The sequence below is a fragment of the Pezoporus flaviventris genome, unplaced genomic scaffold, assembly GCF_033815535.1.
Source record: "Pezoporus flaviventris isolate CSIRO_AGI_PZ_B2104156 unplaced genomic scaffold, CSIRO_AGI_Pfla_v1 ptg000012l, whole genome shotgun sequence".
Lineage (NCBI taxonomy): Eukaryota > Metazoa > Chordata > Aves > Psittaciformes > Psittacidae > Pezoporus > Pezoporus flaviventris.
In genome coordinates, this window is record NW_026892560.1 from 1,174,420 (window position 1) to 1,193,390 (window position 18,971).

Below are 18,971 nucleotides of genomic sequence, written 5' to 3' on the forward strand. Positions count from 1 at the left end.
AGGTCCCGTCCCGAGGAAGGTCCCGTCCCGCGGAAGGTCCCGTCCCGAGGAAGGTCCCGTCCCGAGGAAGGTCCCGTCCCGCGGAAGGTCCCGTCCCGAGGAAGGTCCCGTCCCGCGGAAGAGGCTCCGCGCTCTGGGGCAGGGGCGGCCGCTGCGAGCCTCCCCTCTTCCTCTCTGCTGTGTTTCAGGCGTGGCCATGGTGGAAGCCGCCGGCCCCACGCGGCTGCTGGAGGTGTGCGGGCAGCGGCTCTCCCGGTTCCTCCGCGATGCCGAGCACAAGCGCCTGGCGTGGCTGCGGGAGGTGGAGGAGCAGGGCATGCGGATGCTGGAGAGGTAGGGACCGCCCCGGGGGCTGGCCGGGCCCGCAGCGCCCCAGCTCCTCTCCGTGCAGGGCTCCGTGTGCTCCCGGCTCTTCCGTGCCCTGTCTCCAGCGAGCGGCAGCGCGGGGATGCTCTCACGGTGCTCTCCTTTGCCCGACAGCAACCTGGGCGCTGAGCCCGGGCCGATGACCAGAACGCCCTCCCAGAGGAGACGCTCCAGGAAGAGGCAGTCCTCCTCCCTGAAAGACTACAGCAAGGAGCCCAGCAGGAGGAGGTAGGTGGCTCGGTGGGCTCCGGCTCCGCCCCGGGCGCCGTGTTTAACCGTGGAACCAAGCGGTGACCGTTCCCTTGTACACAGGGACATCAAACGGCTCCTTTATTCCCGAGTTAGCAAACACACTTAAAAGGGCCCGTCAAGATGGACCCGCGGTTTGATTCCCGTGGAGTCTGGCGCAGGGGTGGCTGGTTTCCTCCCCTTTGGTGTATTTTCCTCTTTTTCTGGTCAGAAACAAAGAACAATAAATACTGTATGTTCTCAGCTGTTTGGGTTTGGGCTTTGCTTGATTTTTGTTGCAGCAGGTTTTGGCCTGAGGTTGGTGTTCACTCCCTAAACCTTTGTGCTCCTGCCTGAGAGAGCCCGAGGATGGAGCCTGCTGCCAGTGCTGTGCGTGTCCAGGGTGGATGTTTGAGCTGGCAGGAGGGAAGGCTCGAAGGGAATAGTGTGAAGCTGAAGTGGAAATCGCCCGTGCACAGCAGCAATGCTGTCCCCAGCTGTAGTTGATTTCCAAGCACACAGATCCTTGCCTGCCCAGTGTTTGAGGTGTTTTGTCCTGAGCAGCCTGATAGGGAGCAGTAGAGCCTTCTGTTTTCAGCTGGGATCCTGAAGATCCCTACAAGGAGGCTTCCACATGGAGCCGCTCATGGGCGTTGAGGGTGGGCAGCTGCTGCTGCTGTCCCAGGACACGCAGTGGTGAGCTCTTTGTGCATGAGGGCACCTGGTTTTGATAACCATGGTGGAAACCCCCAGGAGTTGGACAAGAAGAGTGGGAGCTTAAAGACTGTCAGAACCAGCCATGGAGGACAGGAAGGGCACAAGAGCAGGGAGGGAGCATGGGAAGCTCAGGTGTGCGGCAGGGCAGAAGGGAATGCTGCAGAGCTGAACGAGCAGTGCTCCTTGCTCTGTTTTCCTCAGTGTGTATTTTAAAGCCCATTCTTCATGTTTGTCAGTTGGACATTTCCCACTCGGTCTCTTTTGCAATTCAGGGCAAAGTCCCTCTTCTTGCTAGAGGTTGGAATAAGAAATGAGAAAAGGCTGGAAGGAGGGGATCGGTGTGGGACCACTCCCTGCTTTGCTGGTGGTCATGCACCAGGGGCTGTAGCATCTGTCTCTCTGACTTGCTGATCAAGTCCATGGCTCCGTCCTCTTGTGGCAAGTTCCTAGTGCAGCAAAGAGAGTTTCACTGCTGAAGACCCCCAAGTCTCTGCAGTTGGCCAGGTTTAACAGAAGCAAGGGAGACGTTATGGTACCTGGTGATGTTTCGCTTGGATAACCATAGCTGAGAGAATCCCTGAGTCCCAGCAGCACAGGGATGTCCCTGTGGAATCCCTGAGTCCCAGCAGCACAGGGATGTCCCTGTGGAATCCCTGAGTCCCAGCAGCACAGGGATGTGCCGATGGAATCCCTGAGTCCCAGCAGCACAGGGATGTGCCGATGGAATCCCTGAGTCCCAGCTGCACAGGGATGTCCCTGTGGAATCCCTGAGTCCCAGCAGCACAGGGATGTGCCGATGGAATCCCTGAGTCCCAGCAGCACAGGGATGTCCCTGTGGAATCCCTGAGTCCCAGCTGCACAGGGATGTCCCTGTGGAATCCCTGAGTCCCAGCAGCACAGGGATGTGCCGATGGAATCCCTGAGTCCCAGCAGCACAGGGATGTCCCTGTGGAATCCCTGAGTCCCAGCTGCACAGGGATGTCCCTGTGGAATCCCTGAGTCCCAGCAGCACAGGGATGTGCCGATGGAATCCCGGAGTCCCAGCAGCACAGGGATGTGCCGATGGAATCCCGGAGTCCCAGCAGCACAGGGATGTGCCGATGGAATCCCGGAGTCCCAGCAGCACAGGGATGTCCCTGTGGAATCCCTGAGTCCCAGCTGCACAGGGCTGTCCCTGTTGTTCCCTCAGGGCTGTGTGTGGCAGCAGTGCTGTTCCCCAGCCTGTTCACAGACTGTGTTTAGAGCCGTGGATGATTTCTCAGCACATGGGTCCCTTCCTTCCTTGGTGCTTGTGCGGTGTTTTATCCTGAGCAGCCTGACAGCAGCAGAGCCTTCTGTTTCCAGCTGGGATCCTTTAGATCCCTAGGGGGAGGCTTCCACATGGAGCTGATCATGGGAAACTGTGATAACTGGGGTCCCCACTCCCTCCCTGTGTGGATGTCTGTAGTTTGCTCAAGGCAAAGTTGGTTGTACCTGTATGTGAGCACATCTGTGAGCTCCCAAGGCTCAGCTCCTGCATTTCACCAGTGACATGGGGGGGATGTGGGGGGAATGGTGGAGGGAATAAGGTACAGGCTCACCTGACAACTTGCTGTCTGCTTTTTTTCTCTATAGCCCCTTCGGGAGCTGGAGGCTCCATCATTCTATTGAATGTTGGTTTCGTTTCAGGTTGTCCAGAAGGAGAAGCAGCATCAAGCTCGTGTCTTTCAAGCCAGGCTCCCAAAGGCGCCAGAGCAAGGAGCAGCCCCTGGATCCTGGCTGTGGTGGGGAGGGTGCCCAGGCCTATGCTGCACCCGAGCTCCCAGCACTGCCTGGGGACGGGGCAGCAGAAGCACCAGGTCCCAGCAGAGCCCAGGCGGGTGACCCACAGCGCTGGCCTGCGGGTGCCTGTGAGCTCCCTGTCTGCGAGCAGTCACCGCGGGGGGATGCAGCCAGCGAGTGGCAGGATGAGGCCCCTGTCACCGGGGTCCTTGCTGGCCCCGCAGCGAGGGGGGCACAGGCAGCCCCCGGCAGAAGAACGAGCACCTCCACTCCCAAGGCTGCCGGAGCCGGGGCTGCTCCGGACCTGGCAGAGCCGCTCCTGCCGGGCTCCGGCAGCCGAGGAGCTGCGCTGGGACCCCGAGCGCGGCGCTGCTCCGGGCGCCGGAGCTCGCTGAGTGCCCCCCCCGCGGGCCGGCGGTGCTCCCTGGCCGGCCGGAGGGCGAGCAGGAGCCGCAGGGCAGTGGCCAGGAAGGCGGCGGCGGCTGCGACGCTGGAGTCGTCCTCTGCCTCCAGCAGAGTGAGCTGTAAGTGTGTGCTGCTGCCCGTGCCTGCCGTGGGCTGCGGCGTGGGGATGAGCTGCCCCCCCCGGGCACTGCCCCTCGCCCCTCTTAGCCTGCTCTTCACGGCTCTTGTGGCTTCTGCCCATCGTGGGGGCGATCTTCGGGTCTTCGTCCGCTGTCAGAGCGAGCCCTGGGTTGTGTTTAACTGCATCGGGAGGTGTCTGCGGGGCACAGGGGCTGGAGGCTGGGTTATAGAGGTTGTGCATGGGCAAAAGCCAAGAGGGAAAGGGAAGATGTGGCCTGGCAGGTTCCAGCCGTGGTGGGGTTTGGCTGCTCAGAAGTGACCGCTATGGTCCCTGGGATGGGCTTCATGCCAACGTGGAGTTGTCTCCTGACAACTCGCAGGGAATCTGTAGGAACTGAACTGAATGTCCCCACCCCGAAATCTGCCTGAAACAGGCAGAGGATATAAAGGGTTTGGGTGTAGATAGAAGAGAACCAGAGGAAATGGGGCTCACATGGAACCCCAGCTTGGTTTGGGCTGGAAAGGACCTTAAGCTCATCCAGTTCCAGCCCCTGCCACAGGCAGGGACACCTCACACCAGACCGTGTCGCCCAGCCTGGCCTCAGAATCCAGGCCATTCCTCTTGTCCTCTGTTCCCATGGCTCCTGGGGAGGTTTTGCTGTTTGGGCTTTCTAAAAGCATTGCTGCTGAAGTCGGTGGCTTCTGGCAGAGCCCAGAGGCCTCGGTATTTCGTTGTCAGCTTTGAGTCACGCTGTCTCAGGCGTTTGTTACCACACTTGAGCAAAGTGCTGCTCGGGGGGGTGAAACCAGCCCAAATGCACCAGATCTCTGCAGGAGCTGGGGCTGGGTGATGGGAGCTGCTGCCTCCCTGTGCAGCTGGAGCAGCCTGCAGGCAGGGAGCTGCTCCTCGGTTCCTCCTCGCAGCCCACACCCGTGTGTCAGTGCCACCCGAGGGAGGTGGCGGTGCTGGTGTGGAAGCCGGGATGAGCAATCGGAGCCTCCCCGGGGAGGGTGTGCACCACGCACACGCTGCTGCTCCCGGGGAGCACCGACCCCCCCCAACCTCCTCCTGCTCTCCTCCAGGTCAGAGCTCCCTGGAAGCGTGCGTGGAAGAGGATGTGGCCGGGACGAGGTGAGGCTGCGGGGAGGGCGGGCACGGGGAGCCCCGTGAGGGAGCTGCGCAGGGCACTGCGGTGCTCCAGCTTAGGGCTGGCTCCGTGCCCCTGGGGCGGTGTCACCCTGTGCTCCGTGCCCCTGGGGCGGTGTCACCCTGTGCTCCGTGCCCCTGCGGCGGTGTCACCCTGTGCTCCGTGCCCCTGCGGCGGTGTCACCCTGTGCTCCGTGCCCCTGCGGCGGTGTCACCCTGTGCTCCGTGCCCCTGCGGTGGTGTCACCCTGTGCTCCTGCTCTCACACTGCCGTGGTGTCACCCTGTGCTCTGTGACCCTGCGGTGGTGTCACCCTGTGCTCTATCTCTGTGGCACTGTGGTGGTGTCACCCTGGGCTCCGTGACCCTGTGGTGGTGTCACCCTGTGCTCCGTGCCCCTGCGGCGGTGTCACCCTGTGCTCCGTGCCCCTGCGGCGGTGTCACCCTGTGCTCCGTGCCCCTGCAGGGGTGTCACCCTGTGCTCCGTGCCCCTGCGGCGGTGTCACCCTGTGCTCCGTGCCCCTGCGGCGGTGTCACCCTGTGCTCCGTGCCCCTGCGGCGGTGTCACCCTGTGCTTCTGCTCCGTGCCCCTGCGGCGGTGTCACCCTGTGCTCCTGCTCTCACACTGCGGTGGTGTCACCCTGTGCTCTGTGACCCTGCGGTGGTGTCACCCTGTGCTCTATCTCTGTGGCACTGTGGTGGTGTCACCCTGGGCTCCGTGACCCTGTGGTGGTATCACCCTGTGCTCTTATCACTGTGAAACTGTGGTGGTGTCACCCTGTGCTCTGTCACTGTGAAACTGTGGTGGTGTCACCCTGTGCTCTATCACTGTGAAACTGTGGTGGTGTCACCCTGTGCTCTGTGACCCTGCGTTGGTGTCACCCTGTGCTGCTGCTCTCACACTGTAGTGGTGTCACCCTGTGCTCTGTCACACTGTAGTGGTGTCACCCTGTGCTCTCTCACACTGTAGTGGTGTCACCCTGTGCTCTGTCACACTGTAGTGGTGTCACCCTGTGCTCTGTCACACTGTAGTGGTGTCACCCTGTGCTCTGACACTGTAGTGGTGTCACCCTGTGCTCTGACACTGTAGTGGTGTCACCCTGTGCTCTGTCACACTGTAGTGGTGTCACCCTGTGCTCTGTGACCCTGCAGTGGTGTCACCCTGTGCTCTCTCACACTGTAGTGGTGTCACCCTGTGCTCTGTGACACTGTAGTGGTGTCACCCTGTGCTCTGTCACACTGTAGTGGTGTCACCCTGTGCTCTGCGACCCTGCAGTGGTGTCGCCCTGTGCTCTCTCACACTGTGGTGGTGTCACCCTGTGCTCTGTGACACTCTTTAGGTGATGGTGTCTCCTGGGCTGGTCTGAGCAGCTCCTGTGCCTGTGCTGGGGGCTGTAACCAGGCTCCCAATGCCTGCTGGTGCCCGAGGTCAGGCACCCGCAGTCTCACCTCGGAGGTGGATGCCCAAGGCCCAGCCAAGGGCTCACAGAGCTTCCTTTCTGCCTGTGGGCTGTGCAGGAGGGCTCAGAGCTCATCAGTGCTGGTCTGTAACGCAATGGCTGGGTGCCCCACAGCAAGGCACAGCTCCAGCCCTGTGGCTTGGCTGAAGCAGGCCTGTGCCTCCAGATGGACCTGGAATAGATGGGATGCTTATCTAAATCTATGTATGCGTTCATTTGGGTTTAGCTGTGCTTTCCCTGGGGTCCCACCCGCTGCCTCTGTCACAGTTTGATCATCACCTGTAACTTCAGAGAGCTGGAATCATTAAAACAGCATTTCTCTTCCAGGCCTGGGCTGGAGCTGGACCCCCCAAGGGAAGGGGTGAGTTCTAAGGAGCAACCTCAAGACCGAGCTGCCCCCTTTGCTGAGCACAGCCCTGGCCAGGGTCACTGCCCCATCCCTGCAAGCTCCTCGAGCTGGGCAGCGCCTCGGAGCGCTGGGGTGATGGCTCAGCAGGGAGGGAGAGCACGGTCTGTGTGCAGGGGTGCTGTGCTGCTGCTCCTCCTGGGAGCACACGGCGGTGGTACCCGGGCTGCCGGGGATCCCACCTGAAACCCTTCGCTGTCTTCCGGGGCTGGAGGCTGTAGTTTGGGAGTTGGTGTCTCCGAGGTGTGCAGGCACTGCCTGTTCCCAGGGTGCTCTGGCTTTGGGGTCAGGACCCAGCCAAGCTCCTGCTCTGGTTGGGAAGCGCTGGTCACTGAACTCCCTGCAGAGCCTGGTGTTCCGGGAGCTGCTCAGCATCCATGCAAGAGGGAGAAGCAGGCTCCTGCCTGCAGCTGGAAGGGACTGGGGCTTTCCAAGCAGTGGCTCCTGTAGCCTTGTCCTTCGGGGCAGCAGCACTCACTCAATGTCCCTGTTCCTGCAGGCTCCTGAGGACACGCTCCCTTCCAGCAGAAGCACCCTGGCTGCCAGCTGTCCTGCAGAGCGCTCGGCTGCTCCCGAGCAGCAGGCAGGGAGCGATGGAGGTAACGCTGAGCTGCTCCTGCTTTGCTGTGTGAGGGCCCAGGGACACGGAGCAGGGATCAGCACGAGGGGGTGTGGGAAATGTGGGACATGGTGACAGAAACCCCCCTCTTCGGTAAACTGTGACCCCCTGGAGAGGGCCCGGCTCATCCCACTGCGCATCCCACGCCTTGCGCACGTGTCCGAGCTGTCCTGTCCAGCTTCAGTCCATGTCATGAGGACGTGGGGACCCTTTGGAAGGCCATTGCTCTTAGACCTGGAATCTTCCACCTAGTGTAATGTCCTGGTAAAGCACCCTGGCATCCCTTTCCTCTGCTTTTATGTGAGGGTTTACCAGCTTATTCCCTGTGCCTCCAAGCGAGGGAAGGGCTTTCTGGTTATCCACGGTGGGAAGTGGGATCTAATGAGCAGCTGTAGCTGGAGTGTGGGACAGGTTATTCCCATTCAGAGGGGTCTGTACCTGATGTGTCCTGCAGCATGCTCACATCCAACCCTGGTGTCCCAGGCTCCTGCTTTCTCAGCCTGGTTCCCGTGCCATGGGGTTCTGAGGCCAGCGCGGAGCCCTGTGGGTGTCCTGCAGTGGTGCTGACTGCAGGCTCCTCCACAGGAACCCCGGTAAATCCCATCAGGGAATCCCAGAACAAGGACCAGGAGCGATCACCCTGTGCCAGGCCCCAGGAGGATCCCCCATGCATCTGGTACGAGACCCATGTGAGGAGGAGGCAGGAGCCGGTGTCTGAGGGGCTCAGACCTGGCCTTAAGTGATGGGTTCCATAGAGCTTTGGGTGTTTGTCCCCAGTTCTGACCCCTCCTTGGCCAGACCTTGTCCCCAGGAGCTCCTCCTGGAGCTGCGTTTCCCTGGGCAGGTCTGGCTGGGGAAGCAGAGGCAGGAGGTGACCGAGATAGCGCAGGAACAGCTTGGTGTGCCCATGGGTGGCTCCTGAGGGTGCTCTGGGAGCAGCTCTGGAAGGAATGCGAGTGGGTCACTGACCTGTTTATTTATATCCCGTGCAAGTGCCTGGAATAGCTGACCTGTTCCCTCTCAGCGCTGACCAGTGCTCCACGTCAGATTCCAGCTGCTCTTAGCTTTGCCCCTGCCCTGGTTTGGCTGGAGGGAGCTGCCTGGGGTAGAGAACAGGAAGGGGAGCAACAGTGACCTCTGGATGTGCAGCTTCCCTCAGGGCTGCTGCTGTGGGATGGGGTCCTGGCTGTGCGGTGAAGCATCCCCCTGGGATGAAGGGATGCGAGTGAGGCCGTTTCTGACACTGGTGAATGTGTGAGTGTCCAAAGGCTTCCTAAGGCACACGGAGCCAGTGGGGTGAGCTTGTGCTGTTTGTCTGCTTGTGCTGTTGACACCACCTGGAGTGGGTCTGAGTGGAGGGGGAGCGTGATGTCGTACATCCCTGCCCTGCAGCTCCCCTACGGGGTTACCCTGTGCCTTTCCCGTCCTCCTTCCCGATGGACTGTGTGCCTGGCACAGGGCTGACCGGGCTCCATGGCCCATGTCCTCAGCTGGCAGCGAGCAGGCAGAGGGCAGCGTGTGACACCAAGCGAGCGCTGCCGGCGGGGTTGGGATGCGGTGGTTCCCTAACGCGCCTCTTGCTGATGCCACCAGGACCAGGAGCCGCACGCAGGCGATGGGCGCTGTGTGGAAGGGGCAGCAGCAGCAGCAGCCGGGGGCTCAGGCCCCGTCCCCTTCGGGTGAGCGGCGCGGGAGCCCCGCAGAGCCTCCCCCCGGCGCGGGCAGCAAGGTGAGCGGGTGCCGCGGCCCCTCGGCCCCTTGGTCCTCCCCGCTCCTCACCTCCCGCCTCTCCCCGCTCCTCACCTCCCGCCTCTCCCCGCTCCTCACCTCCCGCCTCTCCCCGCTCCTCACCTCCCGCCTCTCCCCGCAGGTGCTGCGGAGCCTCCTGCGGGCCGTGCAGCGGCACCCGCTGCTCCCCAGCCCGGCCCCCCCGGGCCACGGCGGGGTCGTGAGGAGCCTCCTCCAGCGCAGCACCCGCACCCGGCCCAGCCCCAAGGTGGGTCCGAGCCCCAGCGGGTGCAGGGTCCTGGGCTGGCGGTGATGGGGGGATTCTGGCACAAGCACGGACCCATTCCTGGCTCAGCGCCGGCCCTTGCACGCTGCCCCCCCAGTTCTGCTTCGCCCCCCCCCGGGCGGCCCCGCAGGGTCTGTGACAAGGACGTTAGTGACTGGGGTCTCTGGTACCCCCAGACCTCCCTCCCCTGCAGGGCACCTTGTCTGCTCTGTCGGGAGAGCACTCAGAGCCTCGGAAAGCTGGGTATCTTTGAAGAGGGAACGTGTCCTTGTGTCTTAGGGGGCTGCTTTAGGGCTGGGGTCAGGCAAGGGGTTCTCTACTCTGTCCTGGTAAGGAGCTGCAGCTGAGAACAGGGGTGTATGCTAGAGGGGTTCTAGTGTTAATCCCAAACCCTTAACCATGGTTTTGTCTCATCTCTGCAGGGAGACTTCGTTGTAAGTAACAACACCCTTAACCGTGGGCACTGGAGGGTTCTATGGGCCTCGTGGGCACTGACAGCTCCTTCCCCTCTCACTGGCATCGTGCAGCTGTGGCCACGCCAGTGGTGAGGTGCAGGAGCTCCTTCAGGTGTGTTCTGGGCTGGGAACTGTGAGGAGACCTTTGCCTCTAAGCAGGACTCCATCGTGCTCCTTTCCCCGCCTTCTCCAGCCACTGGTGCAGGTGACACGGTCCCAGGCAAGAAGCATTCGCTCACTTACAGCAGGTGCTGTTCCTTGCCTGAAGATGCTCTCTGCAGCTGCAGGACTGAGGAGTTTCCCTCCCGTGCCCGTGACTCTCCTGCTCCCATTAGCTGAATCAGCACTGTTGCCAAACCTGCGTTGTTTCTCCCCTGCTATTCACTTCCCATCCCGGTGTGTGGGTGAACGTGACTGACAGTGACTCCTTTGTTTAGCCTCCAGCTGCCTGTGCGCAAGCAGCCCGGGGGTAGGAACAGGCCCCAGCAGTTGGTACAGTCTGAACTCATCTCCCTCCAGGAGAAGGAGCGGCAGAGACTGGAAAGCCTCAGGAAGAAGCAGGAAGCTGAGGAGCAGAGGAAGAAGAAAATGGAGGAGGAGAAGAGGCAGCGGCAGGCGGAAATGAAGCAGTGAGTTGGTCCCTTTGCCTCCTGCGCCTTCCCTGGGTCACCACAGAATGGCCCTGGAGGCCCTTCCTGCCCCACAGCAGCTCTGCTGTACCCTGCCTGCTGCCTCCCCCTTGGGTTGTGCAGGTGAAGCTGCCTGGCCCCCCAAGCCCTGCTGCTCATGGCAGCAAGAACCACACCATGCAAAGTGCCTGCTGATGTCTGAGCTTAGCCCAGGAGCCTGCTGAGGCCAGGCCCAGCCCAAGTGAGACAAGCAAAGTAACTTCTCCCTAGTCACCATGACAAGTCCCTGTTCCCCATCACCCCTGTGCCAGCACGGACCGAGCCATTCCCCATCACCCCTGTGCCAGCACAGACCGAGCCATTCCCCATCACCCCTGTGCCATCACGGACCGAGCCATTCCCCCATCACCCCTGTGCCATCACGGACTGAGCCGTTCCCCCATCACCCCTGTGCCATCACGGACCGAGCCGTTCCCCATCACCCCTGTGCCATCACGGACCGAGCCATTCCCCATCACCCCTGTGCCATCACGGACCGAGCCGTTCCCCCATCACCCCTGTGCCATCACGGACCGAGCCATTCCCCATCACCCCTGTGCCATCACGGACCGAGCCATTCCCCATCACCCCTGTGCCAGCACGGACCGAGCCATTCCCATCACCTCTGTGCCAGCACAGACCTAGCTATTCCCCATCACCCCTGTGCCAGCACAGACCGAGCCATTCCCCATCACCCCTGTGCCAGCACAGACCGAGCCATTCCCCATCACCCCTGTGCCAGCACAGACCGAGCCATTCCCCATCACCCCTGCGCCAGCACAGACTGAGCCATTCCCCATCACCCCTGTGCCATCACGGACCGAGCCATTCCCCATCACCCCTGTGCCAGCACAGACCGAGCTGTTCCCCATCACCCCTGTGCCATCACGGACCGAGCCATTCCCCATCACCTCTGTGCCATCATGGACCGAGCCATTCCCCATCACCTCTGTGCCATCAGGGACCGAGCCATTCCCCATCACCCCTGTGCCAACACAGACCGAGCCATTCCCATCACCTCTGTGCCAGCACAGACCGAGCCATTCCCCATCACCTCTGTGCCAGCACAGACCGAGCCATTCCCCATCACCCCTGTGCCAGCGCAGACCGAGCCATTCCCCATCACCTCTGTGCCAGCACAGACCGAGCCATTCCCCATCACCCCTGTGCCAGCACAGACCGAGCCATTCCCCATCACCCCTGTGCCAGCGCAGACCGAGCCATTCCCCATCACCTCTGTGCCAGCACAGACCGAGCCATTCCCCATCACCCCTGTGCCAGCACAGGCTGTGCTAACAGCCTCTTGCACTGCCCAGGAAGAGGGAAGAGCGCCTGAGGAAGGCGCTGCAGGCTCGGGAGCGGGCAGAGGAGGAGAAGAAGAAGCGGATGGAGCAGAAGATCCTGCAGAGCGATGAGAAGGTGGGAATGGTGCTTGAGCTTGGGACCACCTGCTGACGCTGTGTGAGTGAGCTGAGACCAGGAGGCTGCAAACAGGCCCTGGCACGATGCGTGCGAGCACAGGGCTGCTGCTGGCGGTGACTAATGGGGTGGTGGGGAAGGCTGCAGCAGGCACCCTGAAATCCTCTGTCTGACAAGCGCAGGCTTTTGTTCTCCAACCCTCTGCAGTGGCTCCAAACGTTCCTGTTCTGACACGCAGTGGTTGCGGTGCTCCGGCTCCAAGGAATGTGGCAGCATCCCTTGGCTGTCCTGGGAACAGGCCCTGCAATGAGCCAGCCTTGCTCAGCTCCCTGCACCACCAGGGAGCTGTTCACACGCTGCATTACAGGCAGCGAAGCCTCAGTGCTTGTGGGGGTGCAAAGATGCTGTGGGGAAGAGCACTGAGCACACGAGGGATGCTCCTGGCTCGGAGACTTGGCTCTCTGTGTGTTTGCATCATGCTTGGTTTCCAACGCCTTGCCTGGCCCTCAGCTGAGGACAAGTGGATGAGGAGTGTGCTGGGGTGGGCTGCTGACGTCTGGGTGCAGGGTGTTGCTGTTTCTGCACACATCAGGTTGTGTGGGGCTGAGGGAGGCTGCTCCTGACTGACCCAAGCCCTCGCAGCCTTGGGGAGGAGAATTGCTCACCCTGGGGCATGGACTGGAGTGACCTCTGGAAAGGGGTAACCTCAGAAAACAGAGGAATTGTGCTGCTTTCTGCTGCCCCAAAACCTGGGTGGCCCAAAGCACCCCCAGCCCTGGCTGGGCTGCTCCTGCAGACATGCCAGTGCTTCACTGGGGCACAGCTGGGGTGAGGGCCAGCTCTCACACCCCCAGTGGGTGCTGCAGCTCGGGTAGCTGACAGCAGCACTGCAGGCAAAGCAGAACCCAGGTGCCAGACCCCTTCGTCCTGCAGAGAGCCACTGTCGAGGTGGAGCCGTGTTCTGGGGTTGTGTAGTGGTGTCTGTGCCCCCAGCCATGGCCTTGCTGCACAGGGGCGGTGTAGATCCGGCACACACGTGCTGGGCGCTGGGGTCTCGGTAGGACCCGGAACCTCTTGGCCCCCAGCAGCAGCGCCCTGGGCACGCACTGGGGGTGTCATTGGGGTGCTGGAGCAGAGCGTGTGGCTCCCCTCAGGTGCGGCTCTCCCAGGCACGGGACAGGGAGGAGAAGGCGGAGGAGCGGGGCAGGAAGAAGCTGTCCAAGAAGTCTGGGGAAGCTGAGGCACGGAAGCAGAAAGCGCTGAAGGGGGTAAGAGCAGCCCTAGCTCCCTCCTGCAGGTAGAGGAGGAGCAGTGGGAACCCGTGCCCTGCTCTGGCTGGTGGGACACGGGAGGTTCCTGACTCTCGAGCACAAGGGTACCCGTGGGGACAGAAGACTGCCCAAGGGGCAGGCCTGCCATGGAAGAAAGGAGAGAAGGAGACAGCTTGTCTCAAAGCGTGCACTTGATGTCCTCCCACCTTTCCCCCCTTGAGCTGGAGGCTTACAGGGGTTTTCTCCTCTCCTCAGGAGGAAGATGAATTGGATCAGCCAGAGCCGCTGCAGAAGAGGAGAGAGGATGAAGTGAGGGGGAAAGGAAAGAAAGTCTTGGAACTGAGAAGTCTTCTGGAGCAGCAGCAGGCGGAACACGGGAAGGAGAGGTATTGCCTTGGCTCTGCCCTCAGGAGGCACTGGGCAACGGGAACAGAAACAGCATTGCTGAAGGTGGGAGCCTGCTGAGGGCTCCGGCTGGCCCCGGGCACGGGAGCAGGGGGCTGTAGGGTTGCTGGGGGGCACAGACAAGCTCTGCTCTGTAACTACAGTGCAGGTTTTCTCCCCAGGGATCACAGACCCGGAGGGAAGGAGAAGCCTCCCCATCCGCAGCTGGGGGCAGCGGCGTTCCCCGAGAAGCACAGAAAGGTGGGAGCTGAAGTGGTCTTGGAGCAGCTTCTCTGCTGGGAGCATGGGAGGCACAGGCGTGTTTTCAGTGCTGTGTTCCTGTCCAAGGCTTCCATGTTCTCTGTTGCCTTATTTAGAGAGGCAAACACAATCAAACTGGTGACGAGCCCAACGTGTTACTGCAGGGAGCTGGGGCTGGTGCAGGAGCCGCCAGCTCTGGAGGTGAAGCTGGAGTTGCCTTGCTACCGGTGAGCTCCCCAGCCCATCACGAGCTGGGGACAGCCATAACACGGCCCTGTGAAGGACACCCCCAGTGCCATTCACTGACACTTCAATGGATATGGAAATCAGTAAGGGGCAGGGGGGGTCCTACTCCATTCCCTCCCTGGTTTTGGAGGATGTGATCCCATAACACAGGTACCAGATGGCTTCGTGTGGCTCCCTTTACCCTCACACAGGGAATGTTGTGGCTGTTTTTCTCAAAACATCACAGCAATGTTTTCTTCCCCCTCTCTCCTGACATCGCTCTGCTCTTCTGCCTTCATTAGTAAAGAATCAAAGCCCCACATGCTGCTACCCCTAAGCATGAGTTCCTCCGTCTGTGCTTGCTCTTACTGGGTCCATGACATTCAAACTCCTGGTGATGCTGTATAATATTAATGAAGGTCTAAGCAGAGCTCCTCCAGATGAGAGGGAAGCTGACTCTAATTGCAGGTGCCTGCAGCTCATGCCCTCGCATTGCCCTTCCCTGCTGAGGAATGTGGGAGAAGGAACTCCTGGGAAGTGATTTGGGTTTGGGTGGAAAAGGAGCTCAAGCAGTGAAAACTTTTCCTCTTTAGAAAGAGAGCCCAAAGGAGCTGTGGGGCAGGAGAAGAGAGCCAGGCAACCAGAACCCATTGCTGTGGCTTCAAAGCCTGGCTGAAAGCAGTAAAGGGGAGCGTGGGCTCTAAAGAGCTTGCAGATGTGGATCTGAGCAAAGACTTGGGGTTACGTTATCTCTGAGTCTTGGGTTTGGTTTGGTTGTTCTGTGGGTTTGGTTTTTTTTCCTGCAGAAAAGACACAGAGGAGCTGAGGATTCTCTTGCAGGGCCCCAGAAACGATGGCTCAGTTCCAGAGCCAGCCTGGCTGCTTTGCTTGGGTGAACATGAATGAGGAATGGCTTCATTCTCGTATCTTAGCAGGAGGAAGCTGGTCTGCAGCGCCCGGGAGAGAGGAAGCTCAAGCAGCCAGAGGCCCCGACTGCTGCCGCTGGCACAGGGCTGAGCAAAACGCTAAAGGTGAGTCCTGGCTGCAGCGGAGCCCTCGAGCCCGGGGGGAATGTGGTGTCCGACCGGCTCCCGGGGCTGGGAGCCAGCCCGTGGAGCAGGGATGGAGCAGGAAACGCAGCCCCGGTGCGTGCTGCTGGGCTTCAGCCGGCGCTGTGCGGAGACGGGGATGGCTTCGGCTTGGCCAGAGCTCGGGGCAGGAGGAACCCGAGGGGAAAACACGTGGGGTTTATGCCGGGAAAGATGAAAGGGGCTGGAGGTGGCCACCGGATGGCAGCGCCGGGAGCCCCGGTTCCACCGCGGGGCTCCGCAGCCTCTTTGAGGTGGAGCTGCTTAAACCTGATAGCGGGAGGTGGAGGAAAAGCTGCTCGGAGCCGGACTCCGTTCTCCCGCCCTGGGGCTGACGGGGTCCTCCTGCTCCTGCTGCCTTCGCCCTGCTGTGGCTCCTGTCAGAGCTCAAGGGAGCAAGAACCAGACCTGCCATGAAACGGAATGGTTCGAGGGGTGCAGCCGCGTGCGCAGAGCCAAGCACTTGGTTCTCCCAAAGCTTTTGCACACAGATCAGGAGGGGAAAGGGGCTAAAAGCCGTTCCCGAGTGGCTGAGCACAGGGGCAGTTCCTGCACTTGCACAGGGGTGGATGCTGCTGTGCTCCTGCAGTACAGAACCCTCCCGGTTTGCTCTCCAGTTGGCATCTCCAAGCGCTCCTGTGCTGCATGGGACTGTCGGGTGTCCCGGTCATCCTCTTCCTCTCCGCAAAGCCAGGAGCTGTCTCCAAGCTTTGGCTTGTGCTGTTCTGACCTGCAGCTGCAGTGGGAAACAGGGCCCTGGCTTCTTCCTACGCAGGCACCGGCAGTTCCTCCTGGCAGCTCTGGAGCTGCAGGGTGGGAAGGGGCTGTTTCACTGCGGTCTGCAGTCCCTGTGGCAGTACAGCTCATGGAATCATGGAGCTGTTTGTGTTGGAAGGGACCTTAAAGCTCCTCCAGCTCCAATCCCAACCCCTTCCACTGGAGCAGCTTGCTCCAAGCCCCTGTGTCCAACCTGGCCTTGAGCACTGCCAGGGATGGGGCAGCCACAGCTTCTCTGGGCACCCTGTGCCAGTGCCTCAGCACCCTCCCAGGGAAGAGCTTCTGCCTAAGAGCTCATCTCAGTCTCCCCTCGGGCAGGTTCAAGCCATTCCCCTTGGCCTGTCCCTCTAGGCCCTTGTCCCAAGCCCCTCTCCAGTTTTCCTGCAGCCCCTTCAGGCACTGGAGCTGCTCTGAGGTCTCCCCTTCAGCAGCCTTCTCTTCTCCAGGCTGCCCCAGCCTGGCTCCAGAGCAGAGCTGCTCCAGCCCTTGCAGCAGCTCCATGGCCTCCTCTGGCCTCCCTCCAGCAGCTCCATGTCCCGCTTGTGCTGGGTCCTGTGCTGCTGGGATGTGGTCCGGGGCTCTGGGTGCCTGCAGGGCAGGGCCCTCCCTGGCCACCTCCTGCTCCAGCCGCTGCTGCCTCTGGTTTCAGAAATCCATCTCCGCACCCTACTTGAAGCCCCTGAAGGGCACGGAGCAGAGCAGCCACCCAAAGGTGAGCGAGGACAACTATGGCATGGACCAGAACAGCGACGATGCCACAGATGATGAGAACGACCCTCGGAACCCGGTCCCTGCCTGGGCCGACGGTAGGTGCTTGCGTTGGTTTCCTTTCTCTCCTCACCTGGAAGCTGAAGTTCTCCAGGGCAACTCGGTACTATCCTGGCTTCCCCAAAGCCAGGCGTGAGCGTGTGGGAGCTGAGCAGTGCTGGGAGCTGCTGGCTCTATGTGGGGCTGGAGCCATGCTCCTGCCAGTGCTCTGGAAGCTAAAGCAGAGTCGTTCCTGTGTGTGTTGGGATCCAAGGATGTGAGAATGGGGGGGGCCTTGTCCAAAGCCCCTCTCCAGGTTTCTCGTAGCCCCTTTGGGCACTGGAGCTCTCTCAGCCTGCTGTGATGTGTATCCTAACTGCCTCTGTGGGGCCGCTTCCCCAGGCCCTCGGCTCAAGCAGGGCATCATGCACCAGTACTACCACCCAGTGAACACGGACCAGCTCTTCGGGCTCATCTCAGGCCTCCGGCTGGAGGAGATCTTTGGCAAGAGCAAGCCCCGGTACTTCAAGCGCACGAGCTCGGCCGTTTGGCATTCCCCACCCCGGCCCAGATCCGCCTCTGGCCCCTCCTGCAGCCTCAACAAGTGAGGAGAGGGGCAGGGATGTGTCTGATGCCCACCCGCAGCCTCAGCCTGGGTCTCAGTGTGGAGCCCGGGGGCAGGTCTCACTGCAGCCTCTGTGTACAATTTTAACCCATTTTTTGTACAGATTAAATTATTAAATAAAGCTCTGTTGCAATAACACCCCCCCCCCCCGTGTGTCTGCTCCGTTTTGGGGCTGGGATGATGCTTTGGCGATCGATGCTGTGCTCCCTGCCCGTGCTCAGGCAGTTGGCTGGGATGTGGTGTTGTGCTCTGCTCTTCCATCTGCTCTCTCTTAGGTTCCCCCGAGCCCTTTGGGGCTCTCTCAGCATCCTTGGGGAGTCCCTCCAGGATTTCAGGGTCCTTCAGCTCCTCCAGCCCCTCTGTTACCCAAGGGGCTTGTCCCAGGGCAGAACAGACCTGACACGAGCTCTCGCTGGGTGAGGCTGAGCCTGTGGGTGCCACCTCAGTGCTTTCCCCTCTGCTGCTCCACGGGGCCCAGCTCGGCCGCACCGCAGCTTCCTCCCATGCAGGATGTGGCAGGTCCGGTTTCAGCCTCCGCAGCAACACCCGGGCTTGGTCCTTTTTGGCTCCACTGGGGTTCCTGGCCCCTGCCCCTCCTGGGTCCTGCTGTGTGCTCCGGGTGCGCTGGGATCCTCTGGGTCAGCTCTTTGCAGCTCTCCTGGGCTCTCTGAGGCTCCCTTGGACTCAGCGGGGCTCTTTGGCCCTGGTTCCTCTGAGCTGTTCTGGCCCCTTTCACCAGTGCCTTTCTCAGATGCCTCCAAGGGCTTGTGGCATCTCCAAGCCTCCTGAACCTCCGCAGCCGGTCTGGGATGTGCTGCCCGTTCCCAGGCTCCGACTGCTCCCCACCAGTGGTTTCTGTTCCTTTGATGGTCCTCACGTCACCCCCCAGGCACCTGAGGAGCAGCAAGTCCAGGGGTCAGGCACAGGGTGGGAGCCAGGGTTAGGATCTCCTCAGACCGGAGTTCGCTGCAGCCAGGAGCAGGGATGTGGGTCCCATCGTGCCTGTGGGTGAATGTGTTTTGCTCCAGCCCCACACCAGTACTGCCCATCAGACCATGGCCAGTGTTTGATGCTCTGACCATGAGCCTGAAGCTCCCAGGAGGGCCCCTGCTGCAACCACAGCACTTCCAGTCGGGACGGGGACCAGGAAATGCATTGGAGCAGTTCTGGAGGACGTGGGATTGGCTGCGCCAAGAAGCTGGAATTGGGATGAGAAGCTGTGGGAGCCCTGCCTGGATGTGCCAGGTCCCTGAGCTCCAGCCCAGTGCCCAGCTCTGCTCAGCTGTGTTCCGGTGCTCCCGGCAATGGGAGAGGAGCAGCCCATGGAGCTGCACAGCATTCAAGGGCACGGCTGCTGATGGGAACCACCACGGTGTGGAGAGCCTTCTGGGAGGAGCTTTATTGCACAAGGCTACAACACGAGTGCTCTTCACAGTAAATCCATGGCCAGAAGCAGAGGGAGACCTTCCTGGGGACTACACAGACCCCATCGACACGGGAGCCACAGTGAACATCCACAGGGAGTGAATAGGAATCTCGGCAGCCACCATGTGTCTGGGCACTGCCAGCACCAGGGAGCAAACAGAAACAGTTTGGACCCACCAGTGCCTCACCCCCACTCCCTTCAGCCGCAGCTCTGCTCCTTCCCACCCTCCCAGGGCCCTGGGGCAGGCCCTGTTGGACCCGTAATGCACAGACAGGTCTCGGCTGCAGGGGGTTCCTTCCTGCGCTCCTCTGGGGGATCGGCAGAGTCCGTCGGAAGGTTTTCAGCACTGAAAGGACGCCTCAACAGGAAACCCCTCATCCATGG

General features: G+C 61.2%; 1 protein-coding gene across 1 annotated transcript; it reads left to right on the forward strand.

The window, feature by feature from the left end:
* Nucleotides 1–136: 136 nt before the first annotated feature.
* On the forward strand, nt 137–17,192 carry LOC133268072 (inner centromere protein-like). The gene is made up of 18 exons (XM_061450922.1): nt 137–333; nt 481–594; nt 2,980–3,596; nt 4,681–4,729; nt 6,261–6,468; nt 7,108–7,207; nt 7,786–7,903; nt 8,821–9,223; nt 9,664–9,785; nt 10,041–10,092; nt 10,216–10,325; nt 11,681–11,783; nt 12,938–13,051; nt 13,310–13,440; nt 13,621–13,699; nt 14,857–14,955; nt 16,439–16,595; nt 16,939–17,192. Exons 1-18 carry the CDS (start codon nt 197–199, stop codon nt 17,142–17,144), a joined length of 2,919 nt encoding a protein of 972 aa, XP_061306906.1. The 5' UTR covers nt 137–196; the 3' UTR covers nt 17,145–17,192.
* The last annotated feature ends 1,779 nt before the right edge of the window (nt 17,193–18,971 follow it).